Below are 26,830 nucleotides of genomic sequence, written 5' to 3'. Positions count from 1 at the left end.
CGTACCCTCACTCAGCCCACAATGACTGTATTTTTTATTGGTAGCACATAACGGTAAAGCCCACCCACAAGTTACATATTTCCTACATATAGCCCTTCTCACACATCACTCACAGATATCTGCTGGATAAAACAGAGTAGCTCAAGGTAAGAAGAGAATTTTACATCACCTTTTAAAGAACATAGTGCTTATTTCTTGCTGCTTAAGCTTGTTATGCCTGTAATGTATTGCAAAGGAAATAAGCAACTGAAATTTGTTATTTTTTTAAATTATTCCTCATGACCCCTGTAGGTGAGATCCACTAATTTGTCATAATCCTAACTACTATATACAATATGGTGACCCTTTTTCCATAATGTTCATGTGCAGCACACTGTTATTAAAAAACCTGTTATGCATGCATCCTGTTATGACAGTCCTGTTAATATTTCAAAATTAGTGACGTTTTAGAGACTGGAGTTTAAATGTAAGACATTAAGTAAGGCTTTTTTTAACTTCTGACGTGTCATTTAAACTTTTCCTAATGATAATGTACTATTATGTCTTTTTTTTTGTTTTGTTTTTTACATTATGATTACTATGAGGGTTTTGGAACTTTTAAATAATAGTGATAAATTATATTATTTAAAATGTAACTAAAATTTCTCATTATTAAATATTATTTCATATGATCCCTGTAGACAAGATCCACAAAATGTTCTCACAATTTCCATAATCTTAACTACTATACAATATAATAACACTTTTCCATCATGTTTATGTGCAACACACTGTTATTAAAAAACTTGACTCACAAGACATCCATCCTGTTATGACAGTCCTGTTAATATTTCAAAATTAGTGATGTTTTAGAGACCAGACTTTAAAAGTATTATATAAGGTATGTATTTTTATTTAATTTTTTCGTCTTAAAAAGAGGGAGTCGTTTATTTTATTTTATTTTATTTTATTTTATTTTATTTTATTTTATTTTAGACGGATGTGGGTAATTGACTTTATAATAATTTAGAATTTTAAGTGGGAAGGTTTGAGACTAATTTTTGTAATTTAGTAATTATCTGACAATTTATACTCACCAACTGAATGTGCAATGTTGTACTGTTATGTCAAGTTTCAATACAAATAAATAAATATATAAATACAAAATTAAAATATACACGCACACATAATTTTCATGTTTTTTCCCTAGGAAAGAAGAGCATCCATACACCTTATTTCAATCCATTTTGCAGGAATGCGGGCTGGGCTTGTTATTTACCTCTTTCTGCCCATCGTGCAGTCATGCACTAAAGGTAAACCGAATGAATGTGCAGAAGCAAACTTGGCCCCCGGGTCCAACCTGGCCGGAGAAGGATACGATGTGACCAAAATGCAGCGCAAGGGAGCCTTTGTCATCGACACGGATGTCTGGATGCAAAAGGATAAATCATGCACTCTTTGCAAGAACCCCTACATGGAAGGAGCGAATCAAAAGCTTCCTACATCTGTGGTAGACTGGAGAGCCAACAAAAAGTGCAGCATTCAAATATCAAGTTCCCTGTACCAGTCCAGTGAGGAGCTGGTCAGCTCCAGTACTTCCTCCATTGAGAACAACTGGGGTACACATTTGGGTATAGATATTGACCAAAATAAAGGCGCATTCATTTTGGCTGGAACTAAATCAAAGCTTGCAGAGTACTCAATGGAGAAGACCAAAAGAGACAAGTACAATTTTGCCAGTCAAAGTATTTCTTGTTCATTTTACAGGTGAGGCATACCAGCTTCCGTTGCTTCATGCCTTCCTTGAATACTGAATACTTTTTATTCATGATAAAGGAAATGAAAGAGTCATATTATGCAATCTTCTCCTAATTTCTTCTAACATTTCCATGTCTACCTACAGCTACAGGGTCTCCAACAAGCCTGTTCTCCATCCGGAGTTCAAGCGCTCTGTGAAGGAGCTTCCCAAGACATACAATCTTGATTTCAAAAACCGTTTTTACACGTTCATTAACACCTATGGAACTCATTACATCACTAAGGTAATTCTATTTTTATCATCTTTACAATTTCCTTCACATGTATGGATTACAAAGGCCCCAAATGCATTGCAAGCTGAAACATTAATCAGAAGTGTCTGTGTTACTTTTTTGTTTTGCCAGGTAACTCTTGGTGGAAGCGTTCACTCTGTGACCAGTATCAGACAGTGTGAGACCGCTCTGCAGGGCTTAAGTGTAGATGAAGTGAAGACATGTTTGGATGTGGAGGCAAGTGCCAGCGTTCTTGGCAAAGTAGATATGAAAGCAGAAACTAAGCACTGTAATGAAGACAAGGACAAAACAGAGAGCAAAAGCAGCTTCTCCAGCCGCTTTAATGACAGGTGGGTTTAAATTATGATGTGTATTGTAATTCATAGCTTGTCATTTAGATACTGTCCTTGCACTTCCCTTGTTTTTATGCTTGGATTAGCTCTGCCATCATCTAATGCTCACTTAAAGTAAATCTTTAAAAGCATTAATAAATAACACTGTTAAATGTAATCTTTAGCTAATCTATATTTTTTATCCATTTTCATACTGTAAATTATAATGTTGTGGTGCCTAAATTCACTTGTAGCATTTAAAACAACTGATTTTAATTTGTATCTTTTAATTAATCTATTTATTTGTAATATTTTGTATTTTATTTACTTAGATAAAACAGTACAGAATCTTAATATCAGTCATTTATCAGTTATCAGTCACACTGCAAAAAGTGAATTTCTTATTCAGTAGTTTTGCCTTGTTTTCCAGTATAGATATCTAAAAATTCTTAAATTAGGAGACCTTTACTCAAGAAGCACAGTCTTGTTTTCTGAGATTTTTCTTTTGATTTTTTCAAAAGGTCCTTTTTCTTACCGCATTGGCAGACTTTTTTTTTTTTTAAAGTAAATGTATTTTCATGTAACAATGTTTAGATATTTATACTGGAAAACAAGACAAAAATACTGACTAAGAAATTCACTTTTATGAAAAGAATTTCATGTTCACTTCAAAAAGAATTTTAATCGGTGGCCCAGAATATGAGAAAAAGAAACAAATGCTAAATTTAAATATTCTTTATGGGAAGAAATGAGGCAACTATGAGAGCAAACTCAATGGCCAAGAAATTTCAGCAAAACAATGTGTATGAATTTCGGAATGAAGTTAAGGTTATTAATAATAGTAAAGTGACGTTGCCAGCTAGTATTGAAGGGGTTGCTGGGGCTAAGAAGATTGTTAAATAGTGGAGAAAATATTACAGGGATATATTTACATTTGCACTTATGCATTTAGCAGATGCTTTTATCCAAAGCGACTTAACAGTGCATTCAGGCTAATATTTTTTTACTTAACATATATTTAATTGTGTTGAGAGGCAAGTCATATTCGGAATGATGATGGTGTGATTATTAGACCCGCTGAGGTTAGTTACGCTACTGAGAAACTGGCAGTAAATAAAGTATGTAGCCTTAATTTGATCACAGCAGAACATTTGAAGTATGCTAGCCAAAACATTTCAGTGTGACTTTGTTTTGTTTTTCACAGGATTTTTAATAGAATTTTTAATGGTGTGTTACCTGAATCTATGTTAACAATTTTATTAGTACCAGTTCTTAAAGATAAAACTAGTAAAATATCAAGCATAGAAAATTGCCTTAGCAAGTATATAATTTCAAATGTATTTGAGCGTATCCTTATGGAAACTATATATAATCAGTTTGGTTTTAAAAGGAAACATGGCACTGTTAGTAAGTATAATGGGCACAATTCTACAGTATTTATGTGCTTTTTAGATGCCCCTAAGGCATTTGATCGAATAAATCACATTAAGCTGTTTATAAAGTTACAAGACAGAGGGGTTCCCCATATTTGATTAGGATTTTACATTACTGGTATATGCATCAATCCATACAAGTCAGATGGGGTAGGAATGTATCGACAACCTTTTATATGAAAAATGGGGTTTGGCAAGGTGGAATATTGTCACCTCTTCTTTTTAAATTGTACACAAATGATCTTTCTATAAAGTTAAATGAATGTAAAACTGGATGTGTTTGAGGTGACAGTCTTATCACCCATCTGATGTATGCTGATGACTCAGTAATTCTGTCCCCTTTTAATGCTGGGTTACAACAGTTGCTTTATGTATGTTCAAACTATGGTATGCAATATGATATCAAATTTAATACTAAAAAGAGTGTGGTTATGATTGTTAAAACTAAAGAGGATTGTAAGCGAAATTTCCCCTTTTCTTTAGGTGACCAAGTATTACATTTGGTAAAAAAAAAAATAAAAAATAAAAAACCTAGGTCACATTATTAGAGATTATTTAAATTATGATGTTGGTGTACAGCGCCAGTGCTGTAAATTATATGGACAGGCAAATATATTGGCTCGTAAATTTTACATGTGGACAGATGATGTTAAAATTGCACCTTTTAGAGAGTAATGTACTTTTTATACGGCACATTTATGGTGTAGTTATAGTAAAGCTGAAAAAAAGCTTCAGGTGGCATTTAATGAGGCATGAAGAATTCTGCTTAAGCTCTCAATGTGGATAAGTGCAAGCCAAATGTTCATATCTAATGATGTTTCTACTTTGCTGTGTGAAGGAATTATATGTATAGTTTCATGTGTTGATTAAGTGACTCAAGAAATACAATCATAATGACCTTAACTGACATAAGGTATTCCTCCTTGTTCTGGAAGCACTTGGAATTCAAGTTTGTATGTTTTTTTTTTAAAGTAGTGTTTGATGTAAATGTATGTTAGTTACTTCTTTACTTTTATTTTAGTGACATGGACCCATGGGTATAAAATAAAGAAAAAAAATATAGAAAGAAAATGTAATATCAGTGTATCCCTAATCAGCAAGTCCCAAATTATTATTATTATTATTATTTCATTCAAAGGCTGACCGAGGTGACCGGAGGTCACACTACAGAGCCTGAGCTCTTATTCTCAGGAGGAAAAGACCCATCAGCTTACAAAGAATGGCTCGAGTCCCTACCACAAAACCCAGACGTGATTTCTTACTCTCTGAACTCCCTGCATGAGCTGATCTCCAAAAAAGATCCAGTACGCAAACATTTGCGCCACGCCATCCATGACTACATCCTGGAAAAGTCCCTTTGGAGGAACTGCACCGACTCTTGCAAAGACGGCGTCAAAACCAACCCAAATAACCCATGCGTCTGCACTTGTCATAACAATCCTGGGATCACACAAGATTGCTGCCCATCTAAGCGTGGACTTTCTAGGGTAAAGGTCACAATCGTGAAGGCTCAAGACCTGTGGGGTGACACGACCACAGCGACCGATGGGTACGTTAAAGTGTTCGACAAAAATAAGATTCAGGTTGGAAGCACTGATATTATCTTAAATAACAACTCACCCTACTGGGGCAGAACCTTTGATCTGGGTGATGTTGTCCTGGCAGAGAGTGACAAGATAAAACTAGAGGTGTGGGATGAAGATAATAAATGGAATGACGATCTGCTGGGAACCTGTGAAGTACCTATGAAAGCAGGTCAGAATGCCAATTTCTGCAATTTAAATCACGGTCTGCTGTTCTACAAAACAGAAGTGACATGCGCCCCAAGTTTGTCTGGCCCCTACTGCGCAAACTATGTCGGTTCTCCCATGAACTTTCAACTGGAGAAGGCATATGTATCTCGAAATGCACAACCTGTCCCAGCAGAAATACTGATGAGCAAGGGAGTACTTCTGGACAGACTTTATGTATATCAAAAGACAAATTACAGTGCTAAAACTATTCTGTAGCAAGTTTTGGCTTTGGATCTGATTATGCGGTTATTCGCAATATAACTTTATTCTCGCTTGTATTTATCACCATTAGAAAAACATATTTAATATAATTCTTTAATATTTCTCAAATTTGGAAACAATGAGCAATACATAATTATTATGCTTGTGCATGTCTTTATTGCAGTTGCAATTTTTCAAAAACACATTGTATACATTGTAACTACAGTGTTATGCTCTTTCATTCTACACAGTTTTATTCAAATTAGCATTAAAATAGCATAATTTCATAATCTTTACACGTAATTTTATGAGTCACTATGACAATACTTCATTTTATTGTGTGTAAAAACAATCTATAACTAAGAATGTAATGCTTTGTGCTATTAAAAGTTCAAAAGGCCACAAATTGTCTGATCGGAGTTATATTTTTTAATTTCTGATCCATTTTCATAGTTAAAAAATGACCATGATAATTCAGTCGCCATTTACTCACCTTCATGCTGTTACAGACCTGTATGACTTTCTTCTGGGGAACAAAAAATAAGATATTTTGAATAATGTTTTAACTGTTTTTGTCCAAGTAAATGGAGTTCAAAACAGTGACTTTTATTGTTTAGTCCTAAAAAAAACCCAATGAGACATTTTGAGAAAGAAAGTCTTTTTCAGGTTTGGAATTTACATGAGTAAATGATGACAGAATAAAAAAATGTTGGGTTAACTATCCCTTTAACAATGGCTCTGATTCGTTTCCTCTTAAATGGTGTCTCACCAGTCTAACACCGGATGCTTTCTGTGTGGTTTTCCTGTAGACAGATGAGAATTCAGAGCAGCATGAGGGCTCACAAGATTATGACTGTTATATTATACTCTGCCATTTTGTTAGCATTCGCTTTAAGACATTATGCAGTGTTTAATTTGATAAGACATGACCTCACAATAGAGATCAAAACCATCTGTTAGATTCTTCTGATGCTAATAGCGTAGGATCAAACCCCATAATTACCATAACTGGGTCCTTAAGCAGGACTGGGCAGTTTTTTAAATCCTCATTGATCATACAGTTGTCAAAGAAACACTAAGGAGTCAGATTAGGAGGTGAAATATTTAGTGTTTCATAAGAATTAAAATAACAGCCAATGAAGTGCTTAGCATGTTTGAGTTCGATACAGAGACACAAGGGACATTAAACACTCCACCGGTCAAGACAAATGAACAGACTGGGGAAACATCAAGGAACATGACAATGAACATCAAAACCACACGTACACACAGAACACACATGCCCACGCAAATGGGCACAAACTTAAAACTAAAACAATATGGCAAACAAAAACATGGCACAAAACTACACAAGGGTGAGAAATAATAGGCAAAATGTGGGCCAAAAAAACACACTGACGAGGTTAACAGCATGGTCTTGGAACTCAACCTAGACAGAAAGAGAAGATGAAGAGATGGATGTGAAAGGTAGAAGAAACAATATGCTGAGTTAAGAATACAGATCTTCTAATATTAATCTACCTTTGTACCCATTCCCATAAATGCCACTAAGCTTCCCTCCATCCTTCTGTCCTGTGAAAAAAACAAAAATGAACATAGTGAAACTAACCACACATTAGACCTTAAAAGAGGTCATTAGGTTAGAATCTTGCTAGTTTGTCTAACTCATGTAACTGATTTACTCACCACCATAGGGCCCCTGACCAGCAGTACTTAGCGCAGCTGCATAGCCTGTGCCTAGAAATGATCAGTCACCACACTGGGTATTAGTCAACAGCATTTATGTATTTAGTCAATGTCAGCTAGATATTAACATGTTAGTGAATAAATGATGAATATCATAAATGATAGCATGCATGATATATCAGTACCAATTATCATTCTATATTAAATATGATTTAGTTATTTAATCAATCGATATTAGATATTTAATGCATACACTACTGTTCAAAAGTTTTTGGGGTCATGTTTTTGAAAGAAGTCTCTTATGCTCAACCAGACTGCATTTACTTAATTAAAAAATACAGTAAAAAAACATATTGTGAAATAATATTACAATTTAAAACAACTGTTTTCTATTTTATTTTTTACTGTGGTACTTTTTTTTCAGGACTGTTTGATGAATAGGAAGTTCAAAGGACCGGCATTTATTTGAAAGAAAAATAGAATAGAAAACTTTTATGACATTATAAATGTATTTAGTGTCACTTTTGATCAATTTAATGTATCCTTGCAGAATAAAAGTACAAAACTTATCTTATTGACCCCAAACTTTTTTATGGTAGTGGTTTTTATAATAGATATATATTAGATGTATACAAATTAAACAAAACTGCTCATATTCTCACCATATTTGGTGGCTGTCTTTGTAGCATCAGCACCCAGACTGAGTTCCTCAGCACCAAAAGAATAATCGGCATCAACTGCAGGTAAACACATTTACACCTGTGTCACAATCAGAGTCCATGAGGTTCTCTGTTTCTCTTGTTCTTACCAACTTACCCTCAAGCCCAGCTGCAATGACTGGTGCGCTGTAAGGAATCTGGCCTACAGCTCCGCCTGTGGCAGTAACATTTTGTTATCAGAAAAAAAAATGACTTGAAATATATTTACTAAAACTCCACAATATTACCTGCTAAAGGCTCCATTGCTCCACCTGTACCACCTGATAGAAGACATATCATCTTTACTTTATTTCTTATAATATTTATTGGATCTTTATATTCATGATTGGTTATTAATATGCTTTATTCTCTTGTTTAAATATTCTTTCTTTTTCTCACAATGGACATTCACGTTAAAGTCAAATCCTCAGGCAAAGCATCAGGATAGCCGGAAAATTTGCATGTTGCATTTGAATAACAAACATGTGCAATGCACGTACCCAGAGCAGTGTCTGGCCCAAGGGTTGGTATTCCTCCGTATGTAGTTCCACCATAACTACCAGTCTTGCCCTGAGGGCCAAGTCCAGCTGAGACCACAGGCTGGCCACCATAAGGCAAGGATCCGGCAGCTCCAAGAACTCCACCAGCCCCTTTAGGCAAATTAAACCAGAGATAATACAGGATCAAGCAACCACAGACACTAATAGACATACACAGAACAAAATTATAAAGCTGAACTCAAAGATCTAAGACTTTTTCTATTAGATGAATGGCACAACAATGGGCCTCAGGATCTTTCAAGATGCATTCAAAATGTCATTAATAAAATGCACCTGTGTTCATTGTCCATAACATTCGCCTGCCCATACCATAACCCCACCGCCACCATGGACCACTCAATCCATAACATTGACATCAGCAAACCGCACACCCACACAACGCCATACATGCTGTCTGCCATCTGCCCTGTACAGAGAAAACCGGGATTCATCCGTGAAGAGTACACCTCTCCAAAGTGCCAGATGCCATCGAATGTGAGCATTTGCCCCCTCAAGTCGGTTACGACGACGAACTGCAGTCAGATCGAGACCCCGATGAGGATGACGAGCATGCAGATGAGCTTCCATGAGACAGTTTCTGACAATTTGTGTAGAAATTCTTTGGTCATGCAAACCGATTGTTGCAGCAGCTGGTGGCTGGTCTCAGATGATCTTGGAGGTGAAGATGCTGGATGTGGAGGTCCTGGGCTGGTGTGGTTTCATGTGGTCTGCGGTTGTGATGCCAGTAGGATGTACTGCCAAATTCTCTGAAACGCCTTTGGACACGGCTTATGGTAGAGAAATGAACATTCAATTCACGGGCAACAGCACTGGTGGACATTCCTGCAGTCAGCATGCCAACTGCACGCTCCCTCAAAACTTGCGACAACTGTGGCATTGTGCTGTGTGATAAAACTGCACATTTTAGAGTGCAGTTTAAGAATTTCTATTTGAAATAAATGTGGTTTGTTTGAACTTTCTATTCATTAAAAAATCCTGGAAAAATTTCAAAGGTTTCAACAAGATTATTAAGCAGCACAACCATTTTCAACATTGATAATAACTGATAATAAAGACATTTTTCTTAAGCACCAAATCAGCATATCAGAATGATTTCTGAAAAAATCATGTGACACTGACTCACAGGAAAAAGATAAATTTTTATATACCTTAAAATAGGAACAGTGATTTAAATTGTAATAATTTTTCACAACAATACCATTTTTTCTTTATTCTGGATAAAATAAATGCAGCCTTTATGAGCATAAGTGACTTTCAAAAAATTTCTTACTGACCCCAAACTTTTGAAAAGTAGTGTATTTAGTGTGTTTAATTGAATATCTTTTCATTTAATTATCATCTTCAGATGCCTTTTTCTTACCATACTTTCTAGTCTTGGCATCAATATCCAGGCCAGGGTTCACTACCAGCCCTGGACCTCCAAGGCCTCCAGCTCCATGACCTGAAAGAGCAAACATCGACCTCTGTGATTTCATGAAGATGCTGCTGCTTCTAGTTTATGTATGCAAAACACTCGGTTTACCATTTCCATTAGTAGTATTCTAGGAGCAAATTACAGTCTTGCTTTACCTTAGTACTAGTATAAAACAACTGCATAGGCAACAGCTGATTTCTCAGTGTTCAAGCTATTGCAGTTCAGATACTTCAGTTACCCAGATTAGGATGGATGAAGATATTTTCTACAAACTTGAGTAAAACAATATTGTGTATAATCACAGGACAGAGTGAATTAAACACTGGAGGAAGTGCTGACATTAATGCAGGTGTTTAGAATCTCTCTTTATTGTGAATGCAATGTTGTTGGTTACAGCCATAACCTTCAGCCTTACCAGCTATACCATTCAGGCCAACATTATCAGCTAACACTGATGGGTAGGCAGGTCCTGTAACATAATTATAATTGTCACTCAATTATAATTTTGCTTATATGTTAGTGTGACATTAGGACACACTCCATCGTATCTATCCAGTCCAGACTCACCTGCCCCATAACCGTCTGCTGTGCCATAAACCTCACTGCCGTATCCATTGCTGTAGCCTGCTGAGAAGACAATAATCAACTCAACACCTCACAGTGGTAATGTGTAAAAGTAACACAGGAAGCTCCTCTGTGTCTTCACAGTCAAAGCCAACCACTTGTCAACCAAGATGATTCGGAAACCGGTAAGCATAACATAGAGTGTGAAATTTTGGGTGATTCTTGCACAAACACTTTGCCTCAAGAGCAGCTCTTGGCTTTTTGCTGAACCAGCTGATCTGACCACTCTTGTGCTTAATGCATCATGCTGCAACAATATTATGATATTATAAAAGGTTTCACTCAGTAACTAACAGAACAGCACAGAAAAATCATTAGAAGAAACACAGGACATTATTTTAAATATCTATATAGGGGAGAAAAGGCTTAAAGTAGTGTCACAGTTTTTAAATATTGACGCTTATATTTTTGCAGAAAATGTGATACATTTATCCAGGATTCTTTGATAAATAGAAAATTAAAAAGAACAGTATTCATTTCAATTTTTGTGTCACATTATAAATGTATTTACTGTCACTTTTGATCATTTATGTGTCCTTACTGAATAACATTATTCATATTTTTAGTAAATAAAAAATCTAACTGACCCCCATACTTTTGAACAGTAGTGTACAAACCACTGTAGAAAACACTTTTATATAATTAGACTTTAGACTCAAAACCTCACAGTTGCTGATATGTAGCCCTTGTGACAACTAGCCCCGGTCTCCTCTATATAATGAACTAATTAAACATTAGTTACCAATCTGCTTTCCTGCTCGAACTCCCTGTGGATATCCACCTGCCCCAAGACCTGCATCAGCAATAAAATAAATAAGGTGGCTTTAGCAAAATATGAATATTCTAGAGCTTGTATTAATGACACTGGTACCTCTGAGAGAAAAACAATATTTCAAAATTTCTGATACCTGCTCCATATCCATTAGTAAAACCAGCTCCAAGAAAGCCAGCAGCACCAAGGCCGTATCCTGTGAACAAAACATGCAAACTGTGAAACTTTGGCCACTAGTAATAAAAGTCATGTCCATCACAGAATGATGTGATCGTTCAGGGGCCTGTGGGTCAGAGTAATCATGCAAGACGAATTCACAGTGCGACTGCTCCATACATGTGGCCTGTGGGAGAAAAATAATGCAGCATGCATTGGGCACACATCAGCACAAGGGCATATATAAAGATAAAGGCTCAGGTGAAGCATATAAAAATTAAAGATAGCAGCCCTGAGAAATAGATGAGGCATTAGTCCAGCACACGCACAAACCTTTCTGAACAGCTGTGGTACAGAAAAGCACTTATTCATAGACCTGCAGCTGTAATGAGTCCATGATGAGGGGTGGATTTTCCAGTCCACAATCACTAACATTCTAATGTGTCAAAGGCCATATATACATTATATCTGATGACCGCTGGAGTACTGTATTGATTTTAGACTGGAGAAAACACCATCTCGTAACATGCATTCAGCCATAAACCAGTGACATTTTAATATAGAAGACATTTACCCTTATTGAATGGTTTGGTGCCCTGTGCATTGGGCAAAACTGGTCCTGTATTGTATCACAACAGTGGTTTATCTCAACACTGAGAATACAACATAGTTCCCATCCCATCACTTATCCTATGATTATGCTTTAAAAACAGTCTTTCAGCATGCATTGCCTTTCACTCTCCCTTTACTTCCAATGAACATGATAAATGTATTATTTACAGAACCTTTTTACTGATTACTTACATATAGGAACGGATAATTTGTATGCTACTATAAGATGATAAAAACTAGCACTGATTGACAGATGCAGTAAAGGCTTTACCATTGTTCATAATTCCTCGTCCATTAATCATATCTGCTGCTGGACCATAGCCTACAGATCACAACAGTAGTTACCTATACAAAGTTTAGGATCTTGTACCAATAATTTGTACTACAGTTAAAAAGTCTGGGGTCAATACAGATATTTATAATGTTACAATTTCAAATAATCCCTGTTCTTTAAAACTTTCTATTCATTAAAGAATCCTGATAAGATAACGTATCATGGTTTCTACAAAAATATTAAGTTGCACAACTGGTTTTTAAACATTGAAAATAATAGGAAATGTTTTAAAATCAGCATATTAGAATGATTTCTGAAGGGTCACATGATACTGAAGACTGGAGTAATGGCTAAAAATTCAGCTTTGATGTCATAGAAATAAATTACATCATAAAATATATATTAAAATAGAAAACAGTTGTTTTAAATCATAACTCTATTCCACAGTATTTCTGTTTTTATTGTATTTTTGATCAAATCAATAAAGCCTTGGTTAGCATAAGAAAGAGACTAAAACTTCTTAACAGCCCCAAAAATTTGAATGGTAGTGTAAGAACACAGAGACAAGAACTTGAAATGGAACTGAATTTGACATTTTCTACAATCTTATGTGTTCTGATTGTCACTTATTTAGGCAAATAACAGGCTATAAGCTGTTGGAGTGTGTTTACCCTTAATCTGAGCTCTCATTCCATTGGTCACTCCTGGTCCTGAGGGGAAACCTATTGACCGCAGCTACAATTACTATACTAGTCCCATAGACATTCATGACCGCATTACTTTAAACCCAAAATTTAGCCTGGCCTGTGCCACTAGAGAACATACACACGTAATCATATAAGACAACTATCATGTCAGTCATATTATACAGCAATTCATCTTGCAAATATGAGTATTACCATTGGCTATAGCACTCTGTCCATTAGGGACCCCTCCACGACCATAACCTAAACACCATAATACCAGTTAACATTCACCAACAAGATAACATAGCAGCTGCCAGTGATGCAAGAGCATAAGAGGTGCTACTCTGCTCGAGAGAAATGCAAAGTAAAAAATAAAAACAAATAAAAAAATCAAAGATAGGCATGTATAGTGAGATAACAGGGGGCAATATGCCATCCATCATGCAGTGTAAATGGCTTAAATATTGTAACTAAAAATCCAGAAGAGCAGACTGAAAAAGCTTTAAAAGGCATGAAAGACACACATGGATATATTGAGGTTTACCATCGCCCCTCTCTCCCTGTGACACGGGCTGGCCACCTCTAGGCCCAACACCTGTGAATACAGATATATCAGCTGGAGGCAAAGATTTCAATGTTGAGAATGATAAAAAGCACTTATTAGGGTGTTAACCTGATCACAATCAAATACTGAATCAGCTTGCATTCTAACTTTTCAAACGCCTATGCTAACTTGCACAGGATAGTGGTTCCTGAGAGATAAATATCACAACAAATAACTAATGCACAACAGGATATCTCTGTTGAGTCACAGCAAATCAGCAGAATAACACAACAGCAGGTACACAACATCAGATGCAGGTACACAACAACCAGATGACCAAAAAATTGGTACTGAATGGTACTGCACAATCCTGCTTCCTAAACTATCAGAAAAATGCTATAAAGCTGTAACTGGGGCAGAACCCTTTCAAAAGGTACTAATATGGTTCTAATCTAAAAATAGTTTTATCCAGTGAGTGGAACAGCCGGTAATTACAGACCAATACTGTTTTTGTATCAGGATAGTGCCATTTTGGCAAATCTGAACAGTACGTAGGCAGTTTACGCTCTTCTGTGTCAGCCGCGCTGCTCTGGTGCGCTGTTTGCTTTCAAACCAAAGCATTAATACACGTAAAAAACGTATCCTTGTGTCTCAGCTGACACAGAAGACCGTACACCACCTGCGTACTGCTCAGATTTGCCAAAATGGTGCTACGCTGATTTGGAGAGACACAGAGGAGAGGAATTGTTGAATAAAGTTGTTATTTTTGTTTTTTTTCATGTACAAAAAGTATTCTCGTTGCTTCATAACGTTACGGTTGAATCACTGATGGCAGATGGACTATTCTGATGATGCTTTTCATACTTTCCTGGACCTTGACAGTGTATTTTACTTGCCAGTCTATGGGGCAGTCACAAGTCTCCCGGTTTTCATTCAAAATATCTTAAATTGTGTTCCGAAAACGAACAAAGCTTTTACAGGTTTGGAACGACATGGGGGTAAGTGAATAATTACAAAATGTTCATTTTGGGATGGAGTATCCCTTTAAGATATCAAATATCGTTTTCTGAAAAATTGATCAAAATTAAGTGATTTTTTTAGGCAAAATGTTTATTTTCTTACCCTATTTGCAGATCTCATTTTATTTATGCCGTTTCAGTTAAAAATACATAAATAATAATAATAATTTTTTATGATCTGTGAACAGGAATCATCCCTGATAAAACCCCCAATTAATCGAAATGCAAGAATGAGTCAGAGATTGGAGGGTTTACCAAGTTTTGATGGTTTTGAGCCTTGCCTTGTGGGTACACCATATCCTGAAGATCACAAAATCATTGTTAATGTCAGACAACAAATAATACAACAAATCTAGATGAGCCTTTTGTTCTTTGACATGTTCTGCAAGAGCATGCACATTACAACACTTATTACCAGAAGACAGCAAACAATTACAACTGTCTCTAACACTTTGACCAGCAGACACAACTGCTTCTTTTGTACCATATCACAAAAATCTGCATAAGCTATTACTCAAATCATAATGCTCATTATAGCTAAAAGATTACTGCAATTAAACAACAACAAAAAAAGTAAGACAGTGGCTTATATTATCCAGCAATACTTGGCATAAATAATGTTTGCTTAAAGTAACCATTTAGACTAAAGAGCAAACATTACAATTCCAACACGACTGCACCCATGAAAATATCTATCCACCAATATGAAAATGATAGCACAAGACATCTGCATAATCTCTTGAACTCACTAGCTCATCCACAACCATGAATCAAGTGACCAGTGACACTTTATCCAAAGCAGTGAAGTGGTTTTTGAAAGTTTGGGTATGCAAGTACATCATTTAACAATGATAAAAGTGTATAAATGACTCTGCAAACCATTAAGTGTAGGCAAACGCGATGCAAACACATCTTGAGTCAGTATATTTTACCCGATTGAGAAGCTTGTCCTGTAGGCACACGCCCTTCTGCAGCGCCTATCAGTGGCACATAGATGTACTGCAGTCAACAACTGAAAAACTGAACACTTAATTTAGCATGTAAAAAGTAAGGCCAGTAGCTTACTAAAAGGCACTAACAAAAGTTTTGATCCACTTGAAATGTTGACTACTATATATATATGCACTGATCAGGCATAGCATGATGACTATTGACAGGAGAAGTGAATAACACTGATTATCTCTTCATCATGGCACCTGTTAGTGGGTGGGATATATTAGGCAGCAAGGGAACATTTTGTCCTCAAAGTTGATGTGTTAGAATCAGGAAAAATGGGCAAGCGTAAGGATTTGAGCGAGTTTGACAAGGGTCAAATTGTGATGGCTAGATGACTGGGTCAGAGCGTCTCCAAAACTGCAGCTCATGTGGGATGTTCCCGTTCTGCAGTGGTCAGTATCTATCAAAGGTAGTCCGAGGAAGGAACAATGGTGAACCAGCGACAGGGACATGGCTCACTGATGCACATGGGGAGTGAAGGCTGGCCTGTGTGGTCTGATCCAACAGATGAGCTACTGTAGCTCAAATTCCTCAAGAAGTTAATGCTGGTTCTGATGGAAAAGTGTCAGAATATACACAGTGCATTGCAGTTTGTTGTGTATGGGGCTGCATAGCCACAAACCATTTAGGGTTCCCAATGCCTATGCTGACCCCTGTCCACTGCCGAAAGCGCCATCAGTGGGGTTGTGACCATCAGAACTGGACCACGGAGCAATGGAAGAAGGTGGCCTGGTCTGATGAATCACATTTTCTTTTACATCATGTGGATGGCAGGTGAGTGTGCATTGCTTACCTGGGGAACACATAGCACCAGGATGCACTATAGGAAGCAGGCAAGCTGGCGGAGGCAGTGTGATGCTTTGAGCAATGTTCTGCTGGGAAACTTTGGGTCCTGCCATCCAAGTGGATGTTACTTTGAGACATACCACCTACCTAAGCATTTGTTGCAGACCAAGTGCACCAGGGTTATTCAAATCTTGCCCTGGAGGGGTTTGGCTCCAACCCTGATCAAAGTCACCCGCCTGTGATTTTCTAATGATCCCAAAAACATTGATTAGCATGCTCAGGTGTGTTTGACTAGGATTGGAGTCAAACTCTGCACCGCACTGGCCCTCCAGGGCAAGATTTGAATAACCCTGATGTACACCCTTTCATGGAAACGGTATTCCCTGGTGGCTATGGCCTCATTCAGCAGGATAATGAGCCCTGCCACAAAGCAAAAATGGTTCAGGAATGGTTTGAGGAACACAACACTGAGCTTGAGGTGTTGACTTGAGCTCCAAATTCTCCTGATCTCAATCCAATCAAGCATCTGTGGGATGTGCTGAACAAACAAGTGCGTTCCATGGAGCCCCCACCTCGCAACTTACAGAGCTTAAAGGATCTTCTGCTAACATCTTGGTTCCAGAAACCATGGAACACCTTCAGGGGTCTAGTGGAGTCCATGCCTCGACGGGTCAAGGCAGTTTTGGCAGCAAAAGGGGGACCAACACAATATTTTATATTTATATATATATATATACGCTAAAATAGCAGAATAATAAAGCACTTCCAAAAATACTTATGAAATGCCACAAAGATTTAAATGAACACAAATTTGGTGCACAAAGAACACCTAAATACTGCTTTATCAGCGCTGAAATTATTATTATTATTATTTTATCTTGCATCTGGTGACAAATTTTCACTTTATCAATAGAATACTCAATACTGCAAAAATCTGAAATAAAGAAAATAGTATGGGGACAGCTGCTTCCTGGAATAAAGTGGATAAAGCTGGTCAGTTGTGGTTGCTATAACAACCTGAGTAAACAACAAAACCTTGTTCAGACCCCTGAGTTTAAACACACACATTTTCCTAATGCTTCAACAAGGAGAGTTTACATACCGCGACCAGCGCCGGGGTATCCTCCTGCACCGTAACCTGGCAACAAGACAAGAGAGCTGTCAAGGTTACAGAAAGAAGAAATGCCTGTTTAGTGGAAACCTCTCATAGTAGACACATAAACTCCCACTCCCACACAACTTCATAAAAAATATGACATCTAATCATGGCAAATGGACAGCATATATCACTACGTGTGAAAGATTTTAATCACAGCACAAGGTCAAATTTTGATTGGTTAGATCAGATCCAATCTGCTACACAACCTTCGGGTCGGACAGAGATGGCATTAAACTTGAATGTGTCATATAACGTTTATTGATTTGGGTCATTATAGTACACACACTCACCTAGCTGTGCTCCATAGCCATTACTGGTGTAACCTAAAATTTGTCAAAAGCACACAGTGAATAAGTGTTGCAAGAGTACTTATGAATGCAAAGCAAATGAGCAGCTCTCACCTCTCCCTCCAAGCTTCCCTGCTGGATAACCTAAGGCTGCTCCCAGCCCGTTGCCTAGGCCATACCTTGTGCCGAGTCTCAGCCCGGCAGCCCCAAGGCCAGTTCCAAGGTTTGCAGCTAAGACCGAAATAGTAGGATCATGGCGATGGATTGATATTGGCCCATTATAGTTATTTAGGAATGACAGTTTTACCTCCTCCATAGCCGAGTGTTCCATATCCTTGTGTCAGGCCTCCTCTGATTGAAGTGGGTCTGTATGCTGCCCCTAACAGACACCACACTCATTACACATACTACACACACATTAAGCCCATATGCACATAATAGCACAGACTAGTTTGTATGCATTCTACACTATCATTCAAAAGTTAAAATATAAAAGATTACTATTTCAGATAAATGTAATTTAACTTTCTATTCATCAAAAAATGTATTACTGTTTCCACAAAAATATTAAACAGTGTTTTCAACCTAATACATTTTCTTGAGCAAATCAGCATATCAGAATGATTTCTAAAAGATCATGTGACACTGAAGACTGGAGTAATGACTGCTGACAAATCAGCTTTGCCATCATAATAAGTTACGTTTTAAACTATATTAAACTAGAGAAAGGTTATTTTAAATTGCAATAATATTTCACAAAATTAACTGTATTTTTGATCAAATAAATGCAGTATTGATGCGCATAAGAGACTCTAAGAAAAAATCTTACAGACCCAATACTTTTGAACGCCACTGTAAGCAAAATAAAAAGCAGAATAAATTTACCTCCAAGATAACGGCCAGCTGTTTGTGTGAGAGAGAGAGAAAAAAAAACATTAGATGGTTGGCATTACAGAATCCAAAAGACTAACATTCACTTTTTTGTATATAAATAAACAAACACCCTAGTGCATTGTCTCGTTGACTCCCTTTTTTAAAGTCAGTTCTGTGTATTTTGGCATGTGTTGAGTCAAAGGTTAATTATAAATCTTTATGTATTGTTTGTACTTATTTTCATCTCAGCTTCATCTGAGGTTAATGTCACTTACCTGGCTTGCCTGCCCCATAGCCACGGGCTCCAAGAATACCAGCCACTGGACATAAAACAGTACAGAAATGAAAGAAAGATAAGATAACCTTTGTACTGAAATAATCAAGTGGCTTGGATTAATTGGATTCAGCAGCATCCATGAGGTTCAGGCAGACGGACTTACCTCCAGACTTTACACTGATACCTGGACCTACAGAGAAAAGATAGAAGGCAGGATTGATGAAGAAACTCAATATGTGATGTAATTTTTAGACCTCTAACCCTCTGTAATATCCCACAGATATACCATAAATACAGACATTAAAAAGTGCAAAATACCTCGACTCGCCAATCTTCCCAGGGCTCCAGTCTGTGGCCTAACTCCTTTAAAACAAGGAAATAAAAAAACTGTGTTAATGCATTTAGCCTAAAAGAAAAAAAGAAAGAAAGAATACCATATTGTTGCACATTTACTAGGGTAATAGCATGTTTTCTGACAACCCTCCATGCAAATAATTATTATGTTTTTAAGAGCAGGGCTCATGAAGGTCGTAACAAATACTTCAGCAGAAGGTGGTCAAATTGATTTTGGCACTTCTGGATTAGTGGGATTAGCGAGACTCCTGTTTGAATTCTTAGAAATCGACCTATAAAGCTTCCATGGTTGAGAAACTATGCCAGCTGACGTAATAAGAGATTAGCAGTGTGAATTTCATCAAACTAACTGGCGTCTCTGCATATTGAGAACAGGCCTCCATTGATGCTCAGAAACTGTAGGACAAAATGGGCTGTGTATCGGTCATATAAAGTCAGGACTGACAGAAGGCCGACAAATTTTGACCACCGCTGTCACCTTCAGGCATAGAGTTTGATCTTCAGACATGAAATACAAGTGTTTAAGTTGCGGTCAGAGTTATGGAGGCTGGAGCAGATCCAGGCAAACTCAGACATGTCGAGCCATGACTCACTTCCAGAGGTATTTTTTTCTCCATTTATCAGAGCTGTCAGAAATTTAACATAGAGTCGTTAGGTGCATTATATTACGTCATTTTCTAGACACCTTTTAGTCTCACGTACAAACATCCGTGACTGTTGGCTGAACATTTGATAATGCAATAATGCCTCAAGATGACTGAAAAGACAGTGTAGTGGCCATAAGAGTGGCACATACTACATAATGAATTTAAAATAATAATAATAATAATACTTTTTGTCTGTCAAGTATCGATAGGTGGTATTTGATTGTCTATACAAGGTGCAGACAAATAGAAAAAATAGCCTGCATCAGATATAGACAACAAGTCAAGCTATGACTGATTTGATCTGTCATGCATACTGTTACTTTTCCTTCCTCACTGGCGCCAGATAAAGAAAAGCACCACACTTCAGTGACTGATTAACCTCAATGTAGCGTTTTCATGTCGTAGTCAAAGGACTGGCAAAATTATATGGGAAATAATTAACACTTATCAACCTAAAATGTGTATTTCTGTAGTAGTGCATTAGTAGTATCTGCAAATTTTTAACCATGAAACACAAGTACAACCATAAATAAACATTAATTTTTATAGTTTTAGAATATAATCTTGTGTATTAAAGGTTAAAAAATACAAACATATGTTTTAGCAACACAATAAACCACAATAAAAATCCATAAAACTGGGGCTAAGTGTATTTAATAACTTCATAGATCCAACTCTTATTTTGCTCCAAATGGTATGCAAACTGATTTCAGGTACCCTCAGTGTGACATATCACATTAAATCATCAGTGTGAGACATGTAGCCTGTAAAAAAGATGTAAAAGTCGAAGCAGATAAAAGTATTTCCTCTTCTGAATTTCTATGTTATTGAATTCTCAATTCTCAAAAGAACAAGAACTGAGAACTAATGTATTCTACTTATTTATGCAATATATATTTCAACTGGATTCCCAAACATTTTGTCATCCAAACCTCTTTGACCTAAAATATTTACATAAAGTACGCCGTGAGATTCTCTTATGCAAGTTGCCATTCACTTGACATGCAGGTAAACAAATAAAATATTAAATCTTTTTAAATAAATGTTTTACTTTGTTTTTACTTTTACATTATTATTCATTTTAATTATTAATTTTAATGATTTAATTAATTATTACCTTTTCACCAACTCACAACCCCCTGCATATACTACATACTGTATGTAAAACATTTGTAAAACATTTTGGTTGAAGGAGATTAAGTTATTCCTTATTTGATGTGATTTTTATTTGAACTTTTCATGCATAAATGTAAATTTAATTACTAAACTGCAACCCAATTATTCAGATAGCAAAAACACTGGCTGATTGGTCTCTCCACCTAATGATGCTTATATTCACTCTATCTATTGCTCTGCTTTAAAGTGCCAGTTTAAATAAAAATGTACTTTTCTCAGCAACCAAGGGCCTCCCCCAAGGGCACAATGAAAGGCTTGAGCACATGGGTCAGACCTACCTGGGATTAACCCTACAATCTTGGAGCCACCAGATCTTTATTTTATTTATTTTTTTTGTCACATTTTAGATGAAAATTGTTTTGTTTTCAGTCATAATTACAATAATTTTAATCCCTATGTGCTCAAATATCATAACAAGCCACTGCCCCTCTTTCTTCCCTCTCCTGCATCACAAATTCTCCTCATTTCTCTTTATCACCCTCAAATCTCTACAACAAACACTTCAGAAGACACGTCTAACTTACCTCCCTGTATGGTGTTCTGTACCAGCCACAGGACCAGTGAGGTCTGCAGGATCACCCGAACCAGCATGTTGGCAGACAAACAGACATACTTGGTATTAGCAAATGACTATGCACACAGGTGAGAGTCAAGCACCCTCAGCTCAAACCAGCACCACTGGCCAATCTACCAACCAGGCCTTTATTTATTCTCTGGACACCCATTTTTTCCTCTGACCAGCCCTGCCCTCTGCTGTTCTATTGGGCACCCCCTAAAAAAAATCATCTGCCCTTTCTCTCACTACTCGTCCCACTCTACCACAGTTTCTCATGCTCTATCAAGCCTGAAGAAGACATCCAGCTTCATCTAGATTTTTGTTGTAATATGCCCCTATAGATACATATTTTCACGTTGCCCAAGGAGTCCTCTTAGCAAGATTATATACAGATAATATTATTAAATAAATTCAACTAAAACAATACCATGTGTCCATGTATCTATTACCGAGTAATCATGTAAAAGGGGATAATGTACTACCAGTTGGTCATTATCAAAAAAGCATAACATAACATAACATAACATATAACATATGATGAAAGTAAAGTAAGATGATTATTAATATTTTTTATAAGAGGTGCTAATTTTTTGATTGTTGTTTTATTAATAGGGGCTAAGAATTGACACAAAGATCAGCTTATGTCGGTTTGCTTCCACACATGGCCTGACACTCGAGACAGGACTCCACCTCACACTGAGAAAGGACTGCGATGATTTGTAGTAATAAAAACATCACGTGAGTCACTGCAGTAGCTTCTGTTCGCAATGATTCAGAGAAAAAATAGGTTTATGGGTGTTCTTTTTGTTTTCATTAAACTTGTCCTCAGATGTTCCATTGCTTTCCCATTTGAGCCCTCAAAATACCCAAGAGACCCCTAAAGAGTTTATACAATCATGATGGACATTATGTGAACTTGAATATAATATTTACAAATTTTTAATGTTTTGATGAGCTTCATACTGTTCTGTTTTCTAAGCAGGTGTTTGTCTGAGTTGGATTAAAATTATTTAGGGTTGAGACTTGTAACAGACAGAGCAGACAGTCCATGACCTGTGATGAAAAGAGCCAAATAGAAGGATAGGGCCACTCTGTTGTGGGTAAGGTTAAGGTTATTTCCTGAAATCCAAACAGGTCCACCTGTTTGTTTTCTGTATAGCTTGTGTGACTTTGTTTTATTTACAAACCGTGTAAATGTCCTGCTAGTGAGGAGTTGTAAATATAAATGAGGAATAATACAAACCAGTGTAGGATGTAGCAAAGTTCCACATTAAACATTATAAAAGCTTGTTTTTAACAAGAGGACAGTCCCTGGCAGAAACACAGTCCAGTGAAGTCATATTTGAACAGCAATTTAAAGCCTCCACTACTATGTCATCAGCAGTTTATTTCAACTTTTGAGTTTATTTCGACGTTCTCTGTCTGCATTCGTTCTTTTCTGCCTTTTTGTTTTCAAAAGGCATGAAAAAAACACTTTGCTCTGAACACAGAACATGCACTGTAGGTTTACACTTTCCACTCACCCTTTTTGCTGGACTATTTTGCTTTATAAACCTTCGCAATACAAACACAGACACTCATCAGACAGAATGCACACATAAACAGGGGAAAAACTAATGACTCTTTACCATCCATCCATCCATCTCCAGTCTTGTTAATATGAGTGTCCTGTCTGTTGTTGTATGCGCTGACTTCATATTATATGAGAAGTGTGATGAATGATGAATATGCGCATTAAACTCTCAAATGTTTGTTTGGACAATATTAACTTGTCTCTCTGAAAAAAAAAAATGCTTTAACAGTTAATTTTGTACAGTGATATTCTTCTCTTTTACTTTAATAAATGACATTTAATATTATTAATCACATTTTTGGGTGAACTACCTCTTAAGTATAGTTCATTTCACTCACATAACACATCACACTAGGTTTTGTAACAGTGCTAATGTGTTGCAAACGTGCACAACCAGTGCGCAATGACCTCAGCAACCTGGTTAATTTGTTCAAAAGATTTCACTGCAGACAGTGCGACAACTAAAACTCCAGATAACCATGATAAAATCACTGTTGTGTTCATAAAGTTACAAAAAAGAAAGATTCAGATGGTGTTTGAGATTTGAGATTATGTGCACATAACTGTAATATAGATGTAGAGAGAGACAGGCTTGATCTTTGGGCTCTCTTGTCCACTTAAATGGACACCCAAACACTAACCACGAGCCACCCAGAAGCTTGGAGCAAAAAAGAACACTGGATAATACCTGACAGACCCATTAATAAGCAAACTTACCATTTCTAAATATACCTCACACACACAGTTTGAGGCCCGCAGGAGTTTGACTGTGTGCCACTACCGCAGAAGAGGTGAAGATAAATAATCACAGGGAAATTCACTCTCTGTTAAAGCTTTCTCATGCATGTGTAAGAATGTGTGTTTTTTGGTGTAAATGACAATGCTTACAAGTGTTTATCTGTGCTCATGCTGCATAACAAACTCTTGCAGAATAACTCCACACACATCTAGTATTTCTGTGGCACAGCGCTCCATGTTTTTAGCCCATGTACAGGTATGGCAGTCACTCTGCCTGCACCTGTGGTGGTGCTGTGTTAGCGTTTCGCAGCACAGAGTGTAACGTAAACACTGGGAACACATACTGAACCACAGAAACATGGTGATTTTTTTATACACTTTGTCCTTCATATCAACTTTATGAAGCAATTTCAGCTTGTTTGTAAAAATACATGGTAGACAGACAGATATAATCTAAGATTTCTCCGTCAGTAATATTCCTGCTTTCCAGGATGCTGCTGACAGAGTCAGACAGGGACAATATTAGTGGTGCATTCTTCCATGTCAAAGATTTGCTTAAGAGTCTACAGCAAGACACCTTTACTACACTTTTATCCAAAGTGTATTGCATTCAAGGTACACTTGTACATTTAATCTGTTCTCGATTTCCATGGGAATCAAACCCATGGCTTTGGCATTGCTAGCGCCATGCTCTATTTTTTGTTTTTATTATGAAATATTATTACAATTTAAATTTGTTTTCCATTGAAATATATTTTAAGTGTAATTTATTCTTGTGATGGCAAAGCTGAATTTTCAGCATCATTACTCCACTCTTCCGTGTCACATGATCCTTCAGAATTCATTCTAATATTCTGATTTGGTGCTCAAGAAATATTTATTATTATTATCAATGTTGAAATCAGTTGTGCGGTTTAATATTTTTTGTGGAAACATTTGTACCATTATAAATGTCTTTACTGTCACTTTTGATCAATGCATCCTTGCTAAACAAAAGTATTAATTTCTTAAAAAAGAAGCACGACATTAAATAGTTAGAACAAATCATGTTATTGCCTTCCCTTCCCATCCCACCATCTCTGTGTTGTCTTGCCGTTTTTGGTATTGTTTATTTTGATCCCTTTTTCTTTTCCTTTGTGAAACTGTCTGCCAGACGGACATATATACCACGGTACTCATTTCACACAGGAAACCTCCATCCCTCCTTAAAACCTCTGACCACATAACAATGTTGAGTTCCTTTATCACGGCATGTACACCCAAACAGACTGGAATTAAAACACCTGCACGACCAGTCGTTGAAAAACACAGTGGCTGTGAAAATATTTGAAAGAAAAAGAGTCTTGTAAATACCTTCCAGTGCAAATATTAGTTACATTCATCCCCCTGAAGACGCTGAGCACAGACTTCTCACAGCGTGGCTGTGCCAGTGATGATATAGTGTCATGTTTCTGACCAGTTTCATGGTTAAAGATTTCTGTAGTTTTACTGTGGATCCAGTCAAAACCAGAGAAATCTTTACTACTCTGTTTATACATGTATTCAACTGTGTTGAGTCTACATGTCTCCTGAGACTAAATAATGTGCCAAGTTTACTGAAACAGGTGCATGCTAAATTAACCCGGAGAACGCAAGAGAAAAGTCATTCTCCATATGAGCTTGCAAAATGGCTCTCCATAGACAAACTCACTCAAAGTCCATCAGGCTAGAGTCTCACAAAAACTCTGAACCAGACCCTCAGACGAACCTCCTTGATGCCCGGCTACGTTTGCCGACCTGGGCTGCAGGATGACTTCATGCCTGGCACTAATGTCTGTTTGTATTGCAAACATGGAAATGGAAGTTGTGTGACAGCGATGTTCAGACGACTCTGTAGAATGAGATTAACACATTTAGATTGCACATAGGTTGCAATGAGTGTGAGAAAATATGCACGTTTTTCACACTTATTTGTCCACATTTACAAGAATAAATTTTAAAACTTTATCTTTATCATTATAGTTATCATTCTTGGTGTGAACAGACTTTTATGCTTATATATTAAATGATTCTGATTCTAAAAAGGTTTACACACAGCATTTATCACAAAGCAGCCATTCAGTATACTGATTGTTAGTTAGTCATAGCTGGCCAATTTATCATTTACACAGTACCTGTATCCAAAGCAACATTTGTATGCCATGTATGGAACATTTCTAAAGTTTACTGTTCTTGTTCAAATAACATGTCTTTGAGTTGAAAGGTCATCATTAGAAAATGTCCATAGGCTATTCTTGGTTTAAGGTGGGCAAATGCATGCAAACTCATTGAAAATATACAAAGAACATCATTTCATGGTTCATGGAACAGTCCTGAAATAAAAAAAGAAGACAGTTAAAGTGCACTCTTATGGACAAATCATACTTTTACATTTTAATTCACTTTACAAACTGTGAAGGTGAGGTTATTCGAGCGGGAGAAATTGTAAATTAAAACAATGGCCTCTCTGATTGTCATTTTTGTTAAGGTACAAGCATGCTCATGAAGGCAGGTGGATTTAAATCTGAGACCAATAACTTACTTAAAAAAAACAAACAAAAAAAACTATTTTTTCAG

General features: G+C 36.8%; 2 protein-coding genes across 3 annotated transcripts; one reads left to right on the top strand and one right to left on the bottom strand.

Annotated features, from left to right (window-relative positions):
• Positions 1-89: 89 nt before the first annotated feature.
• LOC109055664 (perforin-1-like) lies at positions 90-6,257 on the top strand. The gene is made up of 5 exons (XM_042724928.1): positions 90-146; positions 1,190-1,746; positions 1,883-2,021; positions 2,142-2,359; positions 4,913-6,257. Exons 2-5 carry the CDS (start codon positions 1,235-1,237, stop codon positions 5,781-5,783), a joined length of 1,740 nt encoding a protein of 579 aa, XP_042580862.1. The 5' UTR covers positions 90-146; positions 1,190-1,234; the 3' UTR covers positions 5,784-6,257.
• A 648-nt stretch (positions 6,258-6,905) lies between these two features.
• Positions 6,906-22,077, bottom strand: LOC109055672 (glycine-rich cell wall structural protein 1.0-like). 2 transcript variants are annotated; one of them, XM_042724951.1, is made up of 21 exons: positions 21,893-22,077; positions 19,510-19,554; positions 19,355-19,381; positions 19,190-19,234; positions 18,927-18,944; positions 18,349-18,420; positions 18,156-18,272; positions 18,045-18,077; positions 17,698-17,733; positions 11,659-11,718; positions 11,493-11,543; positions 10,694-10,750; positions 10,542-10,595; positions 10,073-10,153; positions 8,653-8,802; positions 8,401-8,433; positions 8,271-8,327; positions 8,117-8,191; positions 7,455-7,505; positions 7,290-7,340; positions 6,906-7,197 (listed from the first exon to the last, which is right to left on the bottom strand). In XM_042724951.1, the coding sequence occupies exons 1-21, from the start codon at positions 21,957-21,959 to the stop codon at positions 7,193-7,195; spliced, it is 1,185 nt and encodes a 394-aa protein (XP_042580885.1). In that variant the 5' UTR covers positions 21,960-22,077; the 3' UTR covers positions 6,906-7,192. The 2 variants fall into 2 exon arrangements, with proteins under 2 accessions (XP_042580885.1, XP_042580882.1); XM_042724948.1 differs by having other exon boundaries at positions 10,694-10,753; positions 21,893-22,074.
• Positions 22,078-26,830: the final 4,753 nt, after the last annotated feature.

The sequence above is a fragment of the Cyprinus carpio genome, chromosome A3 (assembly GCF_018340385.1).
Source record: "Cyprinus carpio isolate SPL01 chromosome A3, ASM1834038v1, whole genome shotgun sequence".
In the NCBI taxonomy this organism is placed as follows: Eukaryota; Metazoa; Chordata; class Actinopteri; order Cypriniformes; family Cyprinidae; genus Cyprinus; species Cyprinus carpio.
This window is presented reverse-complemented; position numbering and strand designations above follow the sequence as displayed.